The sequence below is a fragment of the Fringilla coelebs genome, assembly GCF_963513975.1.
Source record: "Fringilla coelebs genome assembly, chromosome: 2".
NCBI classification, from domain to species: Eukaryota; Metazoa; Chordata; class Aves; order Passeriformes; family Fringillidae; genus Fringilla; species Fringilla coelebs.
In genome coordinates this window covers 100,405,658-100,424,465 of record NC_140029.1, presented here as the reverse complement: position 1 = coordinate 100,424,465, position 18,808 = coordinate 100,405,658, and the positions used below count along the sequence as shown (strand labels likewise).

The 18,808-nt window shown below is 39.5% G+C and overlaps 2 protein-coding genes across 8 annotated transcripts in view; both read right to left on the bottom strand.

Annotated features, from left to right (window-relative positions):
* IMPG2 (interphotoreceptor matrix proteoglycan 2) overlaps window positions 1-6,066 on the bottom strand; it is a gene marked incomplete at both ends in the record, with an annotated part of 50,517 nt that extends 44,451 nt beyond the window's left edge. Inside the window, 2 exons of the mRNA XM_084201062.1 lie at window positions 4,450-4,695; window positions 6,036-6,066. Of these exons, the coding sequence (XP_084057188.1) occupies window positions 4,450-4,695; window positions 6,036-6,066 (277 nt within the window). The remainder of the gene's footprint in view (window positions 1-4,449; window positions 4,696-6,035) is intronic.
* A 4,959-nt stretch (window positions 6,067-11,025) lies between these two features.
* SENP7 (SUMO specific peptidase 7) overlaps window positions 11,026-18,808 on the bottom strand; it is a 42,334-nt gene continuing 34,551 nt past the window's right edge. For all 7 annotated transcript variants that reach the window (XM_084226845.1, XM_084226848.1, XM_084226850.1 and 4 more), the window contains 7 exons: window positions 17,970-18,062; window positions 16,975-17,171; window positions 16,502-16,554; window positions 16,138-16,175; window positions 15,848-15,916; window positions 15,278-15,428; window positions 11,026-13,194 (listed from right to left, as the gene is read on the bottom strand). In XM_084226845.1, the coding sequence (XP_084082971.1) occupies window positions 13,057-13,194; window positions 15,278-15,428; window positions 15,848-15,916; window positions 16,138-16,175; window positions 16,502-16,554; window positions 16,975-17,171; window positions 17,970-18,062 (739 nt within the window). In that variant the 3' untranslated portion in view covers window positions 11,026-13,056. The remainder of the gene's footprint in view (window positions 13,195-15,277; window positions 15,429-15,847; window positions 15,917-16,137; window positions 16,176-16,501; window positions 16,555-16,974; window positions 17,172-17,969; window positions 18,063-18,808) is intronic.

Genomic DNA, 18,808 nt, shown 5'->3' with positions numbered 1-18,808 from the left:
AAATGTCCAGCTTTATCTGAAGCTCTGGCTGACAAGAACAGCTCTGGCAGAGAGACTGTCTGATCTACTCATGTGAAAAGATTAGTGCTCACAAAAAAAAAAGTACAACATATACTGAATTGTTTAAGGGTCACAGTAGGGAACAATTGCAAAGAGAATTTAGGAAGGTAGCCACCAGAGTAATTACATCTCAGAGGAGGCAAAGAAGCATATTACCCTGAGCCGTGGTGATAAAATCCAGCAGCCCAATTAAGAGGCATGAGATAGCATGGCTTGTACTGCTTACCCACCTTGTAATCCTTATATTGTTGCTGTTTTACATGCTAATTCAACTACTACAATCTGTCTACCAACAACTTACCCAACAGAGAAGGGACAAGTTCCCTGAATTGTGCACATAAGGTGACTGGTCACAAAAGACTTGGTCTGAGTGGGTGTGCCTGCTTTTTCCATAATAAATTTTATTTATCTATTGCTCAGACTACCATTTCCCTATCAGCAGTAAAGAACATCAAACCAGACACTAACATGTACAGCCCACTCAGTGTCTGAAATCCCACTATTAGATTTCCACACTTTTTTTTTTGTAGAATCTCCAGCTGCCATTGGACAGACTTTGTGTTTGTCACAACAGCCTAATAATGAGCCAACCACCATTTACATGACTCTTCCATCAGCAGCCATAACATTACACCATTTAAAAGGACATCAGTCAAAACCACTCAAAGACCCAGCCTATAGGCCTATAGTACCCAGTCTGTAAAACATTTATGACTGATTTCCATCCCCACATTCCAAAAAATGAGATACAAAGTCAGCCAATGGCAGCAACCTCCATACACAGCTACAAGAGATACTGAGGCAGTACAGAGACAAGAGATATAGGGCAGTACAGAGACAATCATAATCCAGGATTTGTCTCAAAAGAGTGAAAATAGCATCATCTGCTACTGCAAAACTTTGTTCTGATTGTAGGAGCAGCACTTCAGAAATGTGTCTTGTAGACTGCAGGTGTAGAAAAACAAGTACAACCCACCCCGCTCCAGGCTGCTGCTTGTGAATACCACAGGAATAAAATGACCACCAATAATCATACCATGAACTAGAGTTTCATAAGTTGACGTGTGATACTGCTGGTTTAGAAAATACTTTTTTTCCTCCAGATGCCTGTATTTTGTTGCACTTTGATATTTTTAATGGTTTACTACGTATTTATCATATTCTTCATCTTGTATCTTTTTAAGGCTCAAAATTCCAGATGTTGTAGCCAGAAAACAAAACAAAAAAAAGCTGCACACTGTTAAGCCTACAGCAACAGGATATAAGCGCTTCCTTAAAGCCCATGACAGGAATGTTCATCTGTCAGACTCTGACACTTAGAGAGGCTTTTACCAGCTAGCAACAGTAAATAAAGCTATAGGAGCTACAGACAGATAATTATATTCCCACCTGTTTCCTTGCAAGGTAGACACAGATAGAACAAACAATCTGGATAATCAGCAGATGCAAACCTTTTCTTATTTTCTAACAAGCTCTTAGATCACAATACAATCTGCCTTGGCTTCCAATGTAGTGGCATGGTACTGCTGGCAGTACAGCAAAACCAAGGAAAGAATAGACTGTATTAAAAGCATCCTTTCCAGAGAAAGTATATATTGACTTTGAAGTCTTTTCTTACTTCAACATATACAGAATAAAAAAAAAATTTCTAAAAATACACACTGAGATTGAAAAATCAGCAGATTCTGTGTACATTTGTATTTACTCCCTTCTGGGGTCAGTTGCTTTCCTAGTGACTCATAGAAGCTGGTCTCAGTGTTAAACAGTGACCACACTTTTTCCTAGGATTATTTTGTTGACTGTGGCTATCTGGATGGCTACAAAAAACTTTGCACATAATTGAGTGACACTGAATTCAGACACTAGGTGTCCATCAAACCTGCTTTATCACTCCACTCTTCAGTTGGACAAAGGAGAGATAACATAACAAAAGGGCCATGGATTGAGATAAGGACAGCGAGAGATCATTCACCAGATTCTGTCAAGACAGGCTCAACTTGGGGATATTAATTGAATTTATTACCAATCAAATCTGAGCAGGACAAGGAGAAATGAAACCAAATAATGAAACACCTTCCCCTCGCCTCTCCCTTCTTCCCAGGCTCAACTTCACTCCTGGATTTCTCTAACTCCTCACCTACAGTAGCGCAGGGGAATGGGGCTGGGGTCAGTCCAGCACTGCAGTCTCTGCCACTACTTCCCCCTCAGGGGGAGGACTCCTCACGCTCTTCCTCTGCTCCAGTGTGAGGCCTCTCACATGGGAAGCAGTTCTTTCCTAACTTCTCCAGTATCAGTCCTTTCCACAGGCTGCAGTTCTTCGCAGGCTGCTCCAGCATGGGTTCCTTGCACCCCATGGGTCCAAGTCCTTCAGGAACAGACTCCCATGGGGTCCTGCCAGCAAAGCTGCTCCAGAGTGGGCTCCTCTCTCTGTGGGGCCACAGGTCCTGCCAAATGCCTGCTCCAGTGTGGGCTGCCCATGGGGTCCCAGCCTCCTATGGGCATCCACCTGCTCTGGCATGGGGACCTGCACGGGCTGCAAGTGGATCTCTGCAGTTCCACTTCCCACCATGGTCTGCACCAGGCTGCAGGGGAACCCCTGCTCTGGCACCTGCAGCACCTCCTCCTTCACTCACTTTGGTGTCTGCAAAGCTGTTCTCTCTTATATTTTCACTCTTCTCTTTCAATCGCAATTGCTGCTGTCAAATATTTATTTCATTTGCTGCTTCTCAAATATTTTACCCCAGAGGTGCTACCACTGTTGCTGATGGGATTGGCCTTGACCAGCAGAGCCAGTTCTCCTTGGTTCTGTTGGTATAGGAGAGGCTTCTGGCAGCTTCTCAGAGAAGCCACCCTTGTAGCCCCCCGCTACCAAAATTTTGCCGCACAAACCCAATACACAGCACATGAACTCTCATGACCTCAGGTGCCTACTCAGGACATCATTCGACACCTCCCAACACTCCTGGAGCAGCAGCTGCTGCTAGCAGAATGAAAATGACAAGTTGCTTGAACCAGACCTTGTGTGACTTGCTGCTAATTAGTCACCTCTATTATTTTCAGAGATCTTTTTCAAAAGTTTTAACTGAAAAGCACTAATGGTAACCACAGCCTCTCTGCTCAAGAAAACCTTGTGGATTGTGAAAGCTGTTAAGTCCAGTAAGAAAACAGATGGACTAGGTGGATTTTTGGTTCAGCCTAGGATTATTAAGACCTAAATATACTTTTGCAACCTAATTTACAGATTTCTTTCTTCTTTATTATCATTCACACATTTACTTAGTTGGTAGTGCCCTAATGTACCCCTACCACATATAACTGTGACTGCAGTTAAAGGCCATGGTATGTACGGATCACTTGGAATGAACAAAGAATGGTTGAGTCCTCCTGGGTGGAAATAAGAAACTGGCAAAACCTGTCAAACCATCAGCATCATCATCAGTGTCAACATCCCTTGCAAGCTGGGCACAATTCATATTCCAATGAGGCTGTAAAACCCCATATAATTCCACTTTGTTCTCCAAATACATTGCTTATGTTTATTTTTATGCACACACTAAGCAACTAAGGTTGTCAGTGTTTTTCACTTATCTAAGTAAATAAACTGTCACCAGTGAGAGTTTCTCTGTGGCAATCAAATCTCATCAAACATGAGTCTCTGAACACCCTTCCTTTTACTCTGACAGCAGCTCTGTCATTTTGCCAGTTTTGTACAGACACATTAAGATAACTACAAATTGCTTGAATGCTATGACACAAAGAGCAGAAAGTGCTGCATGACTGCAATGCCCCATTCCAATGCAGTCAGAGAGAAGGGTTTGAAACACATCATGTTACTGCAATATTTCATCAAGTGAAAGATGATGTCAGCGGGAATATGGCAGAAAAAGCTGTGCCACACCAACTTCCACATCTTAAAAGAAAAGTTGCTTGTCTATTATACTACAGCCTGACACACAGATTGCACACTCTTTGCAACCAGCCATAGACAAAAGTCACATGGCTGAAGAGCCAGTGTCTCAGATTTTCTGATTGGCCCCTCAGTGAGTTCTGCTGGCACTTTAAGAACACTAAATAAACCAAACAAACTCTGTTATTTAGCTACTCTGTATGTAGCACCTATTTGTCTTAGCATTCAAATTGCTCTGAGAAAGGATTATTTTAGTTAACAATGCAGTTTCAGGGAGCAAGAGTTCTTATGATATATGAGTGTAGACAGATAGTGGTGGGGTTTTAGCCCAGAACAGCTCTCATAAGCAAGATTGCCATAGAAAGGTAAGTTTCACCAGTAATAATATATTTCCTATGGCCTGGTATGTATTATGTTTAAAATCTTGAACTATTGTTTAATAAGCTAATGTTCTTTATCAATTCCCCATGAGATGTACTTACCTCTGAGCCTGAAATACTTGAGATGGTTGGCAATAGCCTGCTCAACAGATTCATCAGGGCAGATCTTAACTCCACTGGGAAAGAAAATGGACCGCTTCCTCCGTAACTGCACGTGCCTGTGGAACTGCTCAGCATCCATGATGCCACTAGGCTTTTTCAAGCCAGGAGGCAGAGAAGGGTTTGCCAACTGCCAGTCACTGAGCTGAGGGGCTGGTGAAACATCTTTAGCCTGTCCTCCTCCTGCAGCTGTGAAATTAAAACCACACAAATTTCTCAGGTGAGATAATGATGCAACCATCACTATCTTCATGCCACACCTGTGGTCTCTGCAGGAGATTTCTGTGCTTTTTTCTGTTAACAGAACCTGTCTCTGACTGTGATATTATAAACAACCTTAAACTCTTTACAATATCCCATCAAATGGTATCACAGCATAAGGCTCTAACCCTTTGAACTCTAATGCCTTGTGTTTAACTTTCCATCTGCCATTAGGCTTAAGTCACTGGAGCTGTATTTGTGAACAAACAGGTATTTGGAAGCTTTCAGGGCTTTTCAGAAATAAAATAAATAATTGAGAAATAATCCTACTCCATACTTTCTTTCCATAACAGATTTGTATACTTGGAAAAAAGAAAGCTGTTTGAATTGACACTTAAACTTCATCAGTAGAGACCTGTCTCTACTCTACTAGAGAAGAGGGGGAAAAAAGAGGAATAAAAGGCCTCATCAGCTTTATGTTGGGGTTTTTTTTTGATGGTGGGTTTTGGTTTTGTGTGTGTGTTTTTTGTTTTTAATTCCCTCTTATATTTGTTGTTCTACATCATTCCAGAGGAAACTTGAGGAAACAGCTGAGGTAAGAACATGTATATTGGGATTTAGTCTGACAGTCTAATTTTCCACCCTTTAAAGTCAGTTGATCTAAAATTATTTAGCTCAACTTCTTTCACCTTTTCCTGGAAAACATGCCTGAAAAACAATCACAATCAATCATTTATTATAGAAAGAATAGTAGTAACTCTATGGCATTTATCATCCAATAGATCGTGGGTTTATTCTGCAGCTTCACAGTCAGTAGACCTTTGACTTTTATGGCTGAAAGATGAAAGGCATGGTTATTTTGATGGTATATTAATAATCACCTCTGTTGCAGAAGATCACCAGATGGTACAGCAGAGGCAGAAAGAACATCAAAAAAGGTCTCTAAGGCAAACCTCCAATCTTCACCCAAACTGACACATGTTCAGTGCCCATATGCAGAAGACAGAACCTTACTTTTTAAGATTTAATACAAAATTAATGAAGGAAAAAGAAAAGTAAAAAAATTACCAGCATTTAACATCTCAAATTTGAAAAAAATTGCCTCCTATAGCTACTTCTACACTCAAAACAAGACAAATGTGCAGTTATAACACCTGGAAATCAGTCTAAGCATTCCATATTTACACTGCTATCACAGCACAGATTTGAACAAACATTTCTCTGTATTAGTCCCTTTTGTTATAATTAAATCAGAGAGGTATTTCTAATTCTATACACTGCCATAGCTAAATTTGTAAACAAGAACATAAGAAAGATGTCTGCATTACCTGCAACTATGTGAAGATCTGTGTTAATCATTCCCGGAAGGCAAAGAAAGATTTTCCACATGAAGCCAAACATCCTTATTTGAGTAAATAAAAAAAAATATATAAAAAAGCAAAATAATCCCAATCCCTTTTAGCAAAAGATCTGTTGTCTTTACCGTAGCCTTGAACCAACCAAGAGCATTGTGCTTCTTGAAAATGTCTTGACGTCACATATCATTATCTTTGGAGAAAGCATTAGGTAAAAAAAGTCAACCAATACATCCCGGCTCTGCTCTTTTCAAAGACACTTTTCTGCTTTAGTGAAGAAACAAGAAAAGGTGATTGAGGAAGACTCCTTGAAGCTAGCAGATGGACTGACACAATTTTTTAATTTTAATCTGGCCAGCTAAGCTCTTTACCAGGGCTTGTCATACCATTAACAGACAGACCAAACAAGGACAGCACCTTTCACATTTAATTAACCACGCTTTTTCATTGGCCTTTCAATTTCTGCTCTTTTTAAAAATCCTGCTGGCCACAAAACATCAGGGGGAGCACGCTAATCTCCAGTAGAAAGTCTCGTATGTTTTGTCTTCTGCTTGTACAAATATAAACACATCTATAAATACATGACTGCTTAAGCACCATTGTATATGCAATTAAGCACCATTGCATATGCAAACATTGAAGCAACCTCTCTGTGGGACTGTTTCTTCGGGTTACAGGGCTGCTGCCGAGTCTGTGCTAAAGGAGAGTCTTGTGCTGTTCCACCACGATCCCCTGCACCCCAGAAGCAGTGCTTCCCCCAAACATAAAGGCAGGGCAAGTCATGATTCTTTCATCTCTGTTCAGGTGTTACCTGACATGAGCAGCAGCAAGGAGTGAGTACAGATAGCTGATGATCAGCCAAGGAACCTGCAGAAAGGACAGAGCACAGGAAAGCAGCAGCACTCTCAGTTCTCATCCAGGGTAAGCTCACTGTGGAAACGTGTATGGAAGCTGTCCTGCAATGGCAGACCGCATTCAGACCCCTAGGAAATCTCCTTCAGGGCTGTCTTCTGCATGGTGTTACTCAGGACTTCCTGGTTACTGTGTTCAGATCAATCTGAACAAACTCCTGGTTTGGCTAAAGTGACTATTTTTGGTAGTGGTTTTGTGTAAGTATTTCAAAGCTGGATTCCCAGGTGTCTGCCTGCAAAGCTTTTACACAGAGCTCCTTAGGCAGTACAATGCTCACTTCTCTCTTCTAGCTGCTCTACTGAACTGCCAGCAATTCACATATCAGGAATTATCAGCAGTATTGCACATATGACACTCACAGGGATCAAATAAAATCACCTTTGTTTTTATGCTCTGTCTCTGTCATCTAACAGACTCTAGATGATATTTTTCAAAACAGCAACATACTTTCTTTGGTTCTCCCCTCTCCACCCCAAAATTATTAAATTACACTTAAAGCTTAACCACTGAGCTGCTTGAACACCCCCAATTTCCTTAGAATGAGACATTTTGGATCTATCAAACCATCACTATCAGACCTAGTCTGGCTCTGCCAAGCTAACCATGATGCTGGCAGCCCTGTGCTGGAGTTATACATGAAACAGGACAGAGACAACACTGCACTGGTGCCCAGAAACTGTTTCAAAGTCCTATTCAGCATGTCTGGGTAGAGACAGCAACTTCTGGGGCCAGCTTGGGTATCTTTACTGTGACCGTGGATTCAACACAGACCAGCTTTATTTTTTAATCCTCTACAGAAACTCATGCTTTCAATGTCATGAATGTTTTTGCTCGTCTTACCCTGCACAAATGCAATTGGATCAAGGTTAGAAACACTACACATGCTTATAAAGGCAAAAGCTATCTTACCTCCAGAACACATGACAACTAATCCCTTCACAGAACACACATACTTCAGTAAAAATGTGAAACCCAGTTAAAAGTTTTCTTGGAGAGTTTTTTAGATTTACAGTATTTTTGCTTCTTTCATCAACAAAGTCCTCAAAGGCTCAGAACGTGAAGAGCACAAAAATCCTCTTTGTCAAAATTTGTTTTCTATGGTATGATTATATCAGCTTCTGTGAAATAAAATATTTTAAGTGTAAATTCAGTTTTATTAATATTAGTTTGCTATCAATTTTATATTCAAGTGATTTCAGCAGTGAAATGTAGACTTGCAACAGCTGAAAATCTCCTACATTTATTATAGCAAAAGGCATATCTAAAAGCATAATCTTTTAAAGTTTCTTAAAATAACCAAAACAATTCTTGCAATAGATTTCCAAAATAATTGTGGAAAAATAACTCCTTCCTTGATTTGACAAAAGCCTTTACAGTAACACTTTGTACGAGAAAACACATAATTCTTCGTTATCAGCATCCAAGTTGAACCTGTTCAAAAGTATTCACACAAAGCACTCTTGCTGAATGAGAAAAAGGGAAGTGTAATTCTAGTGACACAACACACCAAGTCATCCCAGTACCTCCAAAAATAAGGACAGTTTTCTGACAGTTTGCATTTTTGAGAAGAAACACGTATTTTCATATAGCAAATGTGATTAGCTGAATTACAGTTCTCTACAGAGCAATGCTCACTGAAATACTGCTGCAGCACACATACCATTCTAAATAATGTCCCCGTTTTTCAAATGCAATTTATTCAAAAGGCTAAATCCACTTGTAACTAAAAAATCTGTCAAATAAAGGATTAATGAAAATGCCTCTAATAAAGAGCCACACCATGGCCAATTCCCACTATCTCCAAACTCATGAGGTTTACTATCCGGAATCTAAATTGTCTCCCTGATGGTACAAAAAAGATAACTTTATGGCATTTGACAGGGTTCAAACAAAATTCCCAGTCAGTTTAGCAGAGAATGAGGTTAGACAAAACCTGTTCACTTGCTCAGTTTCTGTGGTTGCTGTGGCCAAGCATTCACCATTGTCACTTTTTGCTTGTGCTCTGGCAAGCACCTCCAAAGAATAAACAAGTTCTGAGGCTGGGTAAACTTCCAGCTGATGAAATTCAGCCCACCATAGCCTGTTGTACTGCCACCTCTTCCATCATACAGTATCATAAAGTATTTTGAGCAGTAGAATTAGGAAGTGAGGTCAACCAAATTAATTCTCACACTTATCAATGCTGTCAATGTAATGTAAATCTATTCCCAGCATTCCTCCTTTTCTGAACTGCTGACCAGAAATCTCTTACCTTGTTCAACAGTCAAATATGATCCCAGTGTCTGTGCTTCTCTTTGAACTTCAATTTCCACCTTCAGTTTGGTTGGGCAGAATTATTACTATTAGTCTTGGTTTTATTCAACACCTTTTCAATTCCGAGAATTTTCAAGTCTCATGCTACAATTCCTGCTTTTCCATCTGGAAAATGGTTGTCTTCTTTTTACCTGTTTGGGTTTCTTTTTCTTGTAGGGTGGGGGATGGGTGCCAGAAGAAGTATTCTGCTTCTCTGTCCTAACCAAGATGAAAGTGTTACTACTGTGGCTCTCAAGTTTTTATTATTTTCTAAGGTGTAGTACTTCCAGAGCACTGTAAGCTCATCTCAGGGTCAGGTTCCAGGAGGTGAGTACCACAAAAGCCCACAAGAACTGCAATTAATTCCATGCCTGCAGTTCCATTGCCAAAACACAGCAGTTTCCTCATCCTTAAAAAATGAGCAAAAACCCCAAAAACACCTACTTGCAGATTTGCTTCTCCAGTTCTTAATGAAAACTAAGTGTCTATTTTTAGATTTTTCCTGGCAGATTTACTTCCTACAAGTTACTTCTCTTCTACCTTACTTCTGGTGTTGTGCAGTACCTTAAACAGCTCTCCATGACTCAGATGTCTTCAAGGAAGCAATTTTCTGGTCCCACAGTTACAGAATACAGCAGTTTCTTTTAAAGAAACTGATGGGTACATTTGGGTAAAACTGATTACCTTAAAACAAAATTACACAGCTTTGGGTAAAGAGCCTTACAGAGACTGTTTTGCTTTGAAATACTATGTCACTCCACTCTTTCAGTTAAACAGGGCTTTATACAGGAAATGGAAATATAAGGGATGTGCAAAAAGGTCTCTGAGTCAGTCTGGTTAAAAAGTTACCTTCGGGGAGTGCAAGCAAGTAAAAAGGAAGCATGAAGATACCTGGAACATAGCTTCTTCCACAGAGACTTCCTGGCCTTTACCACATCCCTGGTAAATGCAAATGGCTGGAAATGGGGTGGGTTGTGGCTGATGGCCCCAGAATCATTGGGTGAGACACTTGGGTTAAGACACGTGTCAGAACCCAGGACATTCCTCTGGCTGCCCTGGAGGACTTGAGACCCTGGCAGGGGGCTTAGAGACCTTGGCATGGAGTCAAAAACACCTGTGTCTTCAATTTTAACCCATGAAAACAATCACCAACTTTGTGTGAAGAGTTACAAGCCACAAGGGTTTGAGTAGAATGATAGTGAATTTATCACAGGGTGAAAAAGTAGAATTTTGGGGATTTAGAATGGGGGTTCAAGAGGCAAGATGGAGGAATCTGGGCATGTCCTGTCTTTCTTCTTCTTCTTGTCCTCCATCTTCTGCTGTGATGGTGACATTTCTGGATTGGTTTAGGTAGAGACAGACTGTCTAACACAGGTGATAGGTATTGGAAAATTATTGTAATTAAAGTACACGTAGTTCTTAGTATAAAAAGCTAACACCGCCCCGAGGGTGGTCAGTGTGCCACAAACTGACCTGGCAGACAGACCTCTGCAGGTCCAAAAGAGAATGTTATAGATAAAAGAAAATAAACAACCTTAAAAACCAGAGCTGAGGAATCCCAACTTTTTCTTCAAGTGCAGGGCTGGGAAAAAAGACTTTCTAATACCTCAGGAGCCATTTCAGCAACACAAAACGCGAGATACATGTACTGTGTATGTACCTTAAAAGCAGTCAGATGGCCTGTGTTATTCTGAACTTGTGGGTTAATTGTAGCAGCTGGGAAAAGAATGGTAACAACCACAGTCAGCAACTTCCGGAGATAATTTTAATATCAAATGCATTGGCATTCTTATAGCACATATGTAAGAAATCTAAAAAGGCAATCCTTTTGTGTTATAAAATCAATTTAGAAAATTGCATACATTATTTTGCTTTTGAATCTCTATAAACCAGTCAATCTAAAAAAGAACCAATTGCTTGGTGACAAAACCTAACTTTACCGTAAGAAAAGGCCCAAATTGTTTTTCATAAAGGAGCACTGAAAATATTATTCAATTAAGAAAGGTGTAGAGAAAGGGAACACACTTCTGCATTGTATCTTTTGTTTTACAATAAATACAGAGATTATTCTTGTAAGTAAAACTGGTGTTGTGATTTAGGTGCTGAAAGACACAACTCTGGGATGGGAGGGAAAGATGTTGAGAGGCAGGGAAAGAAGGGGTCGTGCCAAACTACAGAATTAAACTAGAAACAAAGACAAAAAACATACAGTCATTGCACAAGGCTGCTCACAGCTATACAGAAGGTAACTGTGCTGAGCAAATTGTTTTAAAATTGTCTCCCCCACAGAAAGAATGCTTCCTGGTTTGAAAAACAAATAAGGGGAGTGGAGGGGTGTTGGATGACTGTACAGAATCTGAAATAACAACTGGATTTTCCAGAAGCTGGGTTTCAGAGTTGTCTTGAGGGAAGGGGCCCTGAGAATTCTGCAATGACAAAAATGCTAGCATCTTTGGGTTGCCCTCAATTTTTATTTTAACTCTGTTGTATTTCCAGCTTTAAGAGCTCTGGTTTTGTAGACTACTTTATGACACAAATGGTTTTGGTGGTTATCTGACACAGTCCCTCTGAAGGGTAAGATGACACTTCAGTAAAGTTACAGTGGGGAACAGGAGAAAGCATTCTTTTAGAACAGTCACCTTCTAACATGCAGTGATACAGAAAAAAGTGCACACATCAAAATGTGATCACTGTTCACAGAAAAGCTACATAAATACAAATTAAGACAATGATGAACTTGTCCTAGTTTATCAAATCAAGTCTGAGTTCAAACACTCAATATTCAGTCATCTTTACTCAATTCTCCAAAGCAAGGTAAAAATCCTGTTTGTCTTATATGTCAATCACATATCTTAATGACCTTATTTTTCAGTAAAATGCCTCAGTTTTGAGCTTGTTAAGCCACAGCCTGCTTGCCTTGCTAATGCAGATGGTGCCTTAAGATTTGCAGGAATTATTCCCCAAAATCAGGTGAACAGCATTAAAAATCTACTGCCTACACGTACTGTATTGGTATGTACTTTGAGAGCAAGTTTGCTTCTAAATTCTGATAAGAAAAAAAAACTTAGAAGAAAATACACTCCTGACTTTGAATACACTCCCAATTTCAACAGGCACTCTCAAACAAATGTCTTCCCCTTGTGGAAACACAACTTCTATGAAAATGCTAGGAAGGGGGAAAATAATTTTTTTTTAAATCATCAAAACTCATGAGCCTCAAATCTTAGCAGAATTTTCTGACACATGCAGATTACTTCTGTATATAATCAGAAACAAAACAAAAAATACATCTCTAAAGAGAGTCAACATTAAATCCTTACAGTAAAAAAATACATAGTATTCATTCTATCTGTATCAGCTGTAAATCAAGAGACATAACACAAGATCCAGATCCTGTCTTCAGGCCTGACTCCTACATGATCATCCCTGTTTATACAGAATTATAAAGAACAGGCTCCAAAAGACAATAGTATTTTTACATCCTTGAGGCATATACCTGTAAGCAGCTTTCATATTCCAAGAACCAACTAGCAATCCATATGCATTAGCTTTAACTTACATATTTACATTTTTATCTACAATGTTCTCCTTCCCCCCTTCCAGCATCTTAGGACCACACAACACCAGTGGAAAAAAAACCCTTTAAATAAATACATGCTGAACAAAAAGTACTCCCTGTGACTTTTTTTTTTTTTTTTCTGCAAGGCAGGGAGAGACCAAACATCACTAAGCAGAGTTCCAGTTATTTTATACAGCAGTATCCTTTGCCAGGACTGCCTTATTAGATTTATTAGCTGCTGCTGCCACTCTGCTGTTGGAAGTGCAGTTGCAAGATCAGGTCTCGAATTTCTTCTCTTTTGTTTCTGATCAGCTGACGAGGGAACCAATTCTCCAGATGCAGTGGTTGTTCAAAATTAACTATGGGATTCTGGTAAGAGAAAGAGGAATATTTATGGAATGAATTTCCTAACAGAACCTTCAGAAAGGAATTCAAACCCTTCCACTGCTGCTGAGATTGAGTAGGCACAAGCAAGTTTCCATAGAAGACTGCCAGCCCTTAAAATCAAATTGCAGTTCCTTCATCATAATCACATATATATGTGCCCTTGCCAAAACGTATTTGTGGTGAACACCAAACAGGTTTTCATCACTTCTCTTAAAGATACATCAGTATTAACACATATTAAAGGCAGATTTCATGTAATTTGACAAATCCATAGCAACTATAGCAAACTATAGCAAAGAATCAATCTCATGTGGTTGCGAATCCTGAGATTTTGCTGTCTCAAGCATGTGTTTTTTCTGTCATGAGCAGGTCTTCTGACAGGACACAACAAAAAGTAAGAATACTGATAACAGTTTTAGCAGGACATGAGAAGGGGAGAATTTGGAACAAAAGAGGATAGCAAAATGAAATAGCTGAGAGGTGCTGGTAGATTTAGTAGTTAAGACTATAACAACACATCTGATTTGACAAAACAAATTTCTTCTTTCGCTCTTCAGTCTTTTGCCATGCTTATATTTTACCTCCTCCTTCCTTTGAATAAACTAATATATGACAAATTGAAACAGTAAACTTAAGAACACATCATGATTTGCAGTCTTTGAGTCTTTAGGACAAGTTATAAACACCTTGTCCCAAACCTTGCTTCTTCAAGAAGAACTAGTCTCCCTTGTTAGAGAATGGGCAGTTCAAAAGCTTTGGTAAGTAATTTAGAGTAATTTTGTTTTGCTCCTACACAAGAGCTCAACCCATCTATTAGAGAGCCACAGAATGGTTGGGGATTGAAGGAACTTCTGGAGTTTTGTATCCCCAACCAGACCTTCCTGGCTTCCAGCAGAGCACCTCTCCTCATTGGGTCACCTGTCACTTAGGTAAGGAAGTCTCCAGGAAGCTGTCAGGGTAAAGTCACCCCAAGGGTCCAGGGTCTGTGAATATGGGGCTGCTTTCACCTGTCCAAAGGGGCCTCGTGCACTTGCTGTTCTTGATCAGGTGGCTGACAGCAGATGCCCACTGCTATGTCACCCATGGTGCTCTGATCTTTAGTCACTACTCAGAACCTCTCAGATGGCTTCTCATCCAGCCCTAGGCATAGCTCCATGCATTCCAGCTGACCCACATGAAGGACAATTCTACCTCCTTGTGCTCCGTGCCTGTGCTTTCCAAAGAGCCCATATCCATCCATAGCACTCCTACTATGGATGTACATCCTACATGATGCATCCAATATCCCCATGGCCTGGACAAGATCACAGCCTGCAACTGCTGCACACAGAGCTCCAATCTCCCCGCCCTCCCCCAATGAGTACAGGTGTTTGGTACCTGTGTACAGGTGCTTTGGAATGGCAATCTGTTCTCCTAGAGCAGGAAAGCCTGTCCACTGCCCAAGGCTCTGCACGCACAGGAATCTCAGAGAATGCAACCACACACATCAGACAAGCAGAGCCACGCAAAGGGCAGTGTGCAGATCAAGGGGAGGAAGACTTGGGGACACCCTAGAAGACAGTGCCTGGGGCCCATGGTCTGCAGATATTTAAATGTATGTGTTGGGAAAGAAAAAAAAGAGGCTCCCTTAGCTCTACACATTCCCTTTGAACAATTTGCCCTCTCCCTCTCTCTATGGAAACTGCTGCCTGCAGAGCCACTCAAAGACCAATGCACAAGCTGACAAAGAAGAAGAGATGCAAAGATACTTTTGTAACATCTGTAGGGCAGCAGTGCATACACTAATAGGCTGCAAATACATGCAAGTAGTCAGGGATACTGCATGTGCCAATATAAAAGCAACACTAAACAACAAGGTCAGAAACATTTGAGGATAGACACATATGAGACACCTGACAAAGACCCTGCCATTACTTAAGAATGGGCTTAATCTCCTCTTTCTCAAATGGTTTTAACACTTTTGACACTTGACAGCTTTTTTGTGTCTGGCTATTTTGCTCAGAAAATGGGTTTTTGTGGTTTAAGATAACTTGGGGGAAAAGAGGAAGGTAGTTTGCATTTGCACCTGGAAGAAGCTTTCCACATACTGCAGCAAATAGACTCCACAATCACTGCTGTTATCTTGTTTAGGCACTCTGGGACACAGGTCAATCATTGTTGATTTACTGAATTCCCGATGCGTTTTCCGTTTAGCTTCCCATTCCACTTCAAGGTACCTACAAAAGAAAGTAAACAGTGGAGTATCATCAAAAAATTAACATCAGTCTCCTAAAAAATGATTGTTCAGATTTCAAAGTATTCACTTTAAGCGTTTTTCTACCCTAAAAAATACCTTCAGTTGCTTGACTAGATGGGATAAATCCTCCCCCCACAAAAACAACAGTAGCAAAAACGTCTCCATTTTTCTTCTTCTCCACTCTCCACTTTACAGTTTTTGCATCATATGTGGGTTGCAAAACATAAAAAAGCTTTTCATGTAACCCTCTGTACTATGATTAGCATTTCCTTAGTCATGACTCTTTGTGGATTTTCCTTTAGCAATAAAAATATACACCTTTCTAGACAAAAGTACTTTGTATTTAGAAATATGACCAGCAGCATCTATTGCTGAAAGATAGAAAGTGTAGTTACTTACTCTCTCAAAACCTGAACAGTTTTCTGCACAGAACATGCTTTCAAGGAATCTAAGATGAGTATACAAGGCCTGTATGCAACAAAAACAAAAACAAAACATTGCAGTCTTTCATCACCAACACCACTGAAGGAAGTATTTTGTTTGCATACAGCCTACCCAAAAGTACCAATATTTTAACCAGTGTGGTAAAAATGGACAAGTACCTACAGCTGTATTTTATGACAATACCTGAATTACTACAGAATTTCATAATGTAATGTTACAGTATTAGAAAGAAAACAGAAACATACCTTTTACAAATCTGCTTTTTGGAATTACTTAGGGAGATCTGAGACAAAAGAAAAAATAAAAATAAATCTTAAAAAACCAACATCCATCATAAACTCTAAGATCTTCATAAATTTAAAATTAGACAAAGTCTCATTTCAGAAAAGTAGAAACTGATAAATCAATTTTAAAAACAGGTGAAATCATAGCAGAGCAAATAGGTAAGCACAGGAGGACAATGCTAATTCAAAATACCTTGCGCATGCTGCAGGCTATGCAATCATCAATAACTACTGCAAAAAAGGAGGTTGCAATATCCCTTGATCAAGTCTCACCCCCTTCAGAAACTCAGTAATATGTTTTCTCTACCAATAAAAAGGCACTTACTTTAGAAATAGCTGAATATAGAACTGAAGCAGAAGCAGCAATTTCATTGCCACCTAGTATAAAAGAACAAACAAAAAAATTTAAGAAAATAATGCCTAAGCAAAGTATTTTTATTTTCAAGTTCATTATTATTATTATTGTTCAAATACAAAAGTAACAAACTAATTTATAAACCCAATTTTTAACATTCCCTTCTGAATCCTGAAATAGCAGAGTTATTCCCAAAGGTCTTCCCTCCTGATAAAATTCTTACTGAAACCAAACTTTCCAATCATACCTGATTTTCCATGTCTCTTCCAGTAATTTCCAGAGTTGCAGAAAACTTGCAGTCTTTATTACACATGGGTACATAAAAACATACTACATCAGTCTGGAAGATTTAGAAATCATCTTTCACATAATTTCGCCCCTTCAAGGACAAAGACACTTAGAACTGTTCATGGCTTGACAAACCTTTCTCCTAGATTACATACCTTTAGAGAATAAACTTCTGTTACCATCCCCCTCTTCTTCATCCCTGAAGACCACTGAGCCAGCTCTAGTGTTCTCACTCTCTGGCTCCAGGGGAGCCTGCTGAGGCTGGGGGGATAATGAATTCTGCTGGGGACACTCCTCATACACAGCTTCTTCCAACCAAGGAAAACAGATAACTGCCATGTACCAATGAGACCTGCCCAGCAGTGAGGAGTGGGAGGAAAAGATGTCAGAATTCTGAACATTTGGTTCTGAAAAGGCTATGAAAAGCTTTTATAATATTGAGAGCTCATGGACAACTGTTCTGTGACACACAACCATCACTGCCATGTCCTTTTCATGGCATCTCATACTAATCCTCTCCCGCATTTTTCACTTTGCATTGTGGCATAACAGCAAAAATAAGTATCAATTCCTTTAGAAACCCCAAGAAACCCACCACAGCAACTTATCAGTGTTTGAACACCCATTCCACACTTCAACTAAAATCCAAAATAAAAAGATACTAATAATCAGTGATGGTGATCCCGGTTTTGAATATAGCTGAAGATGTGCCACCCTTCTACAGCTGATTTACATTATGTACCTTTCAATGATGCTTAAATTTTACAGGAGTTTCCATGTACAGGCTGGTAATTTAACCAGGCCAAGGCACAGATTATGGAAGTCCTACTTTTAGCTATTTACACTATGAGTTGCTGTGATTTCTTTATAGAAATATTACTGAAGTGCACAGGAATCATCATAATGACACACAAATTATTCTGAAAAATACCTAACAGTAATTTTCAGTAAAACAAATAGCAAAGGCACAAAGTTAACAGCTGAATAAACATTTTATCTTTTGAACAGTTTTCAAAAATTACTCATTCCACATGTGTTACTTCTTCAAAATCTAATCCATCACAGTCAATGATCAGCCATAAATTTTTACCACCACAAAATTCACTGAAATCTTTAAATAGCAGAAAATGTGTTGAAAACATAGACTTACTCCTCATTCACAGGCACAAAGATATAATCCTTATTGAAGATATTTATATGGCGAGTCCATGTTCTTACTCTCCTGTGTCTTCTCTGTGCTGCTCTGAAAAAAACAAATGACAATTGTTTGGTTTTGTTCCTTTCACTTAAAGCAAGGCATAGGGATAAGCACTCCTACACCTCCCCAGTCCCTCAACGGGGAGGGGAGATTTACTCTAGAAATTTCTCTAGAAATTTCCTAGACAGGTTAAAAATAAATCAGCACACCATTGAGCCCAAGTGGCTAATGAGCCATTTCTGAACCATTTTAAGCTCTTCTTGGAAAAAAACCCACAATCATTAATAGATTTCAATGGTTTTCTTGCAATTATTATTTACTGCACTAAACAAAAAAACCTCATCTAAACACCAGACAGTGTAAATACAGAGCTATAATAATTTGAAAACATCCATGAATTAAGCTTCACAATACCACTTTTGAAGGCCTATCTGAACAATCTTATCTTTAGATGGGAAAAAGTTAAATGGATCAGGCAGCACACCTGCAGCAAACACAGAGGTGAAACACATGCCCTCCAATCCTGAGATTTAAATGCTGCACCACACTTCATTTCCAGTTCTACAGACAAAGCACGAGGATGCAATATGAGGAGAACAAGAAAAACAGAGAAGATATTCAAGTTTAGATTTTCAGCCTAGTTTGCACAAGCTGAAATAGAAACCAACATTTCACAGAACTTTGCTCCAGTATGAAAGCAAAATTCACTCTACTCAGCAGACATCCCTATTATCATTGTGATTCCATCCTCATCTTTGATTAAGATACACAACTTTAGATAGTAGGAAGGG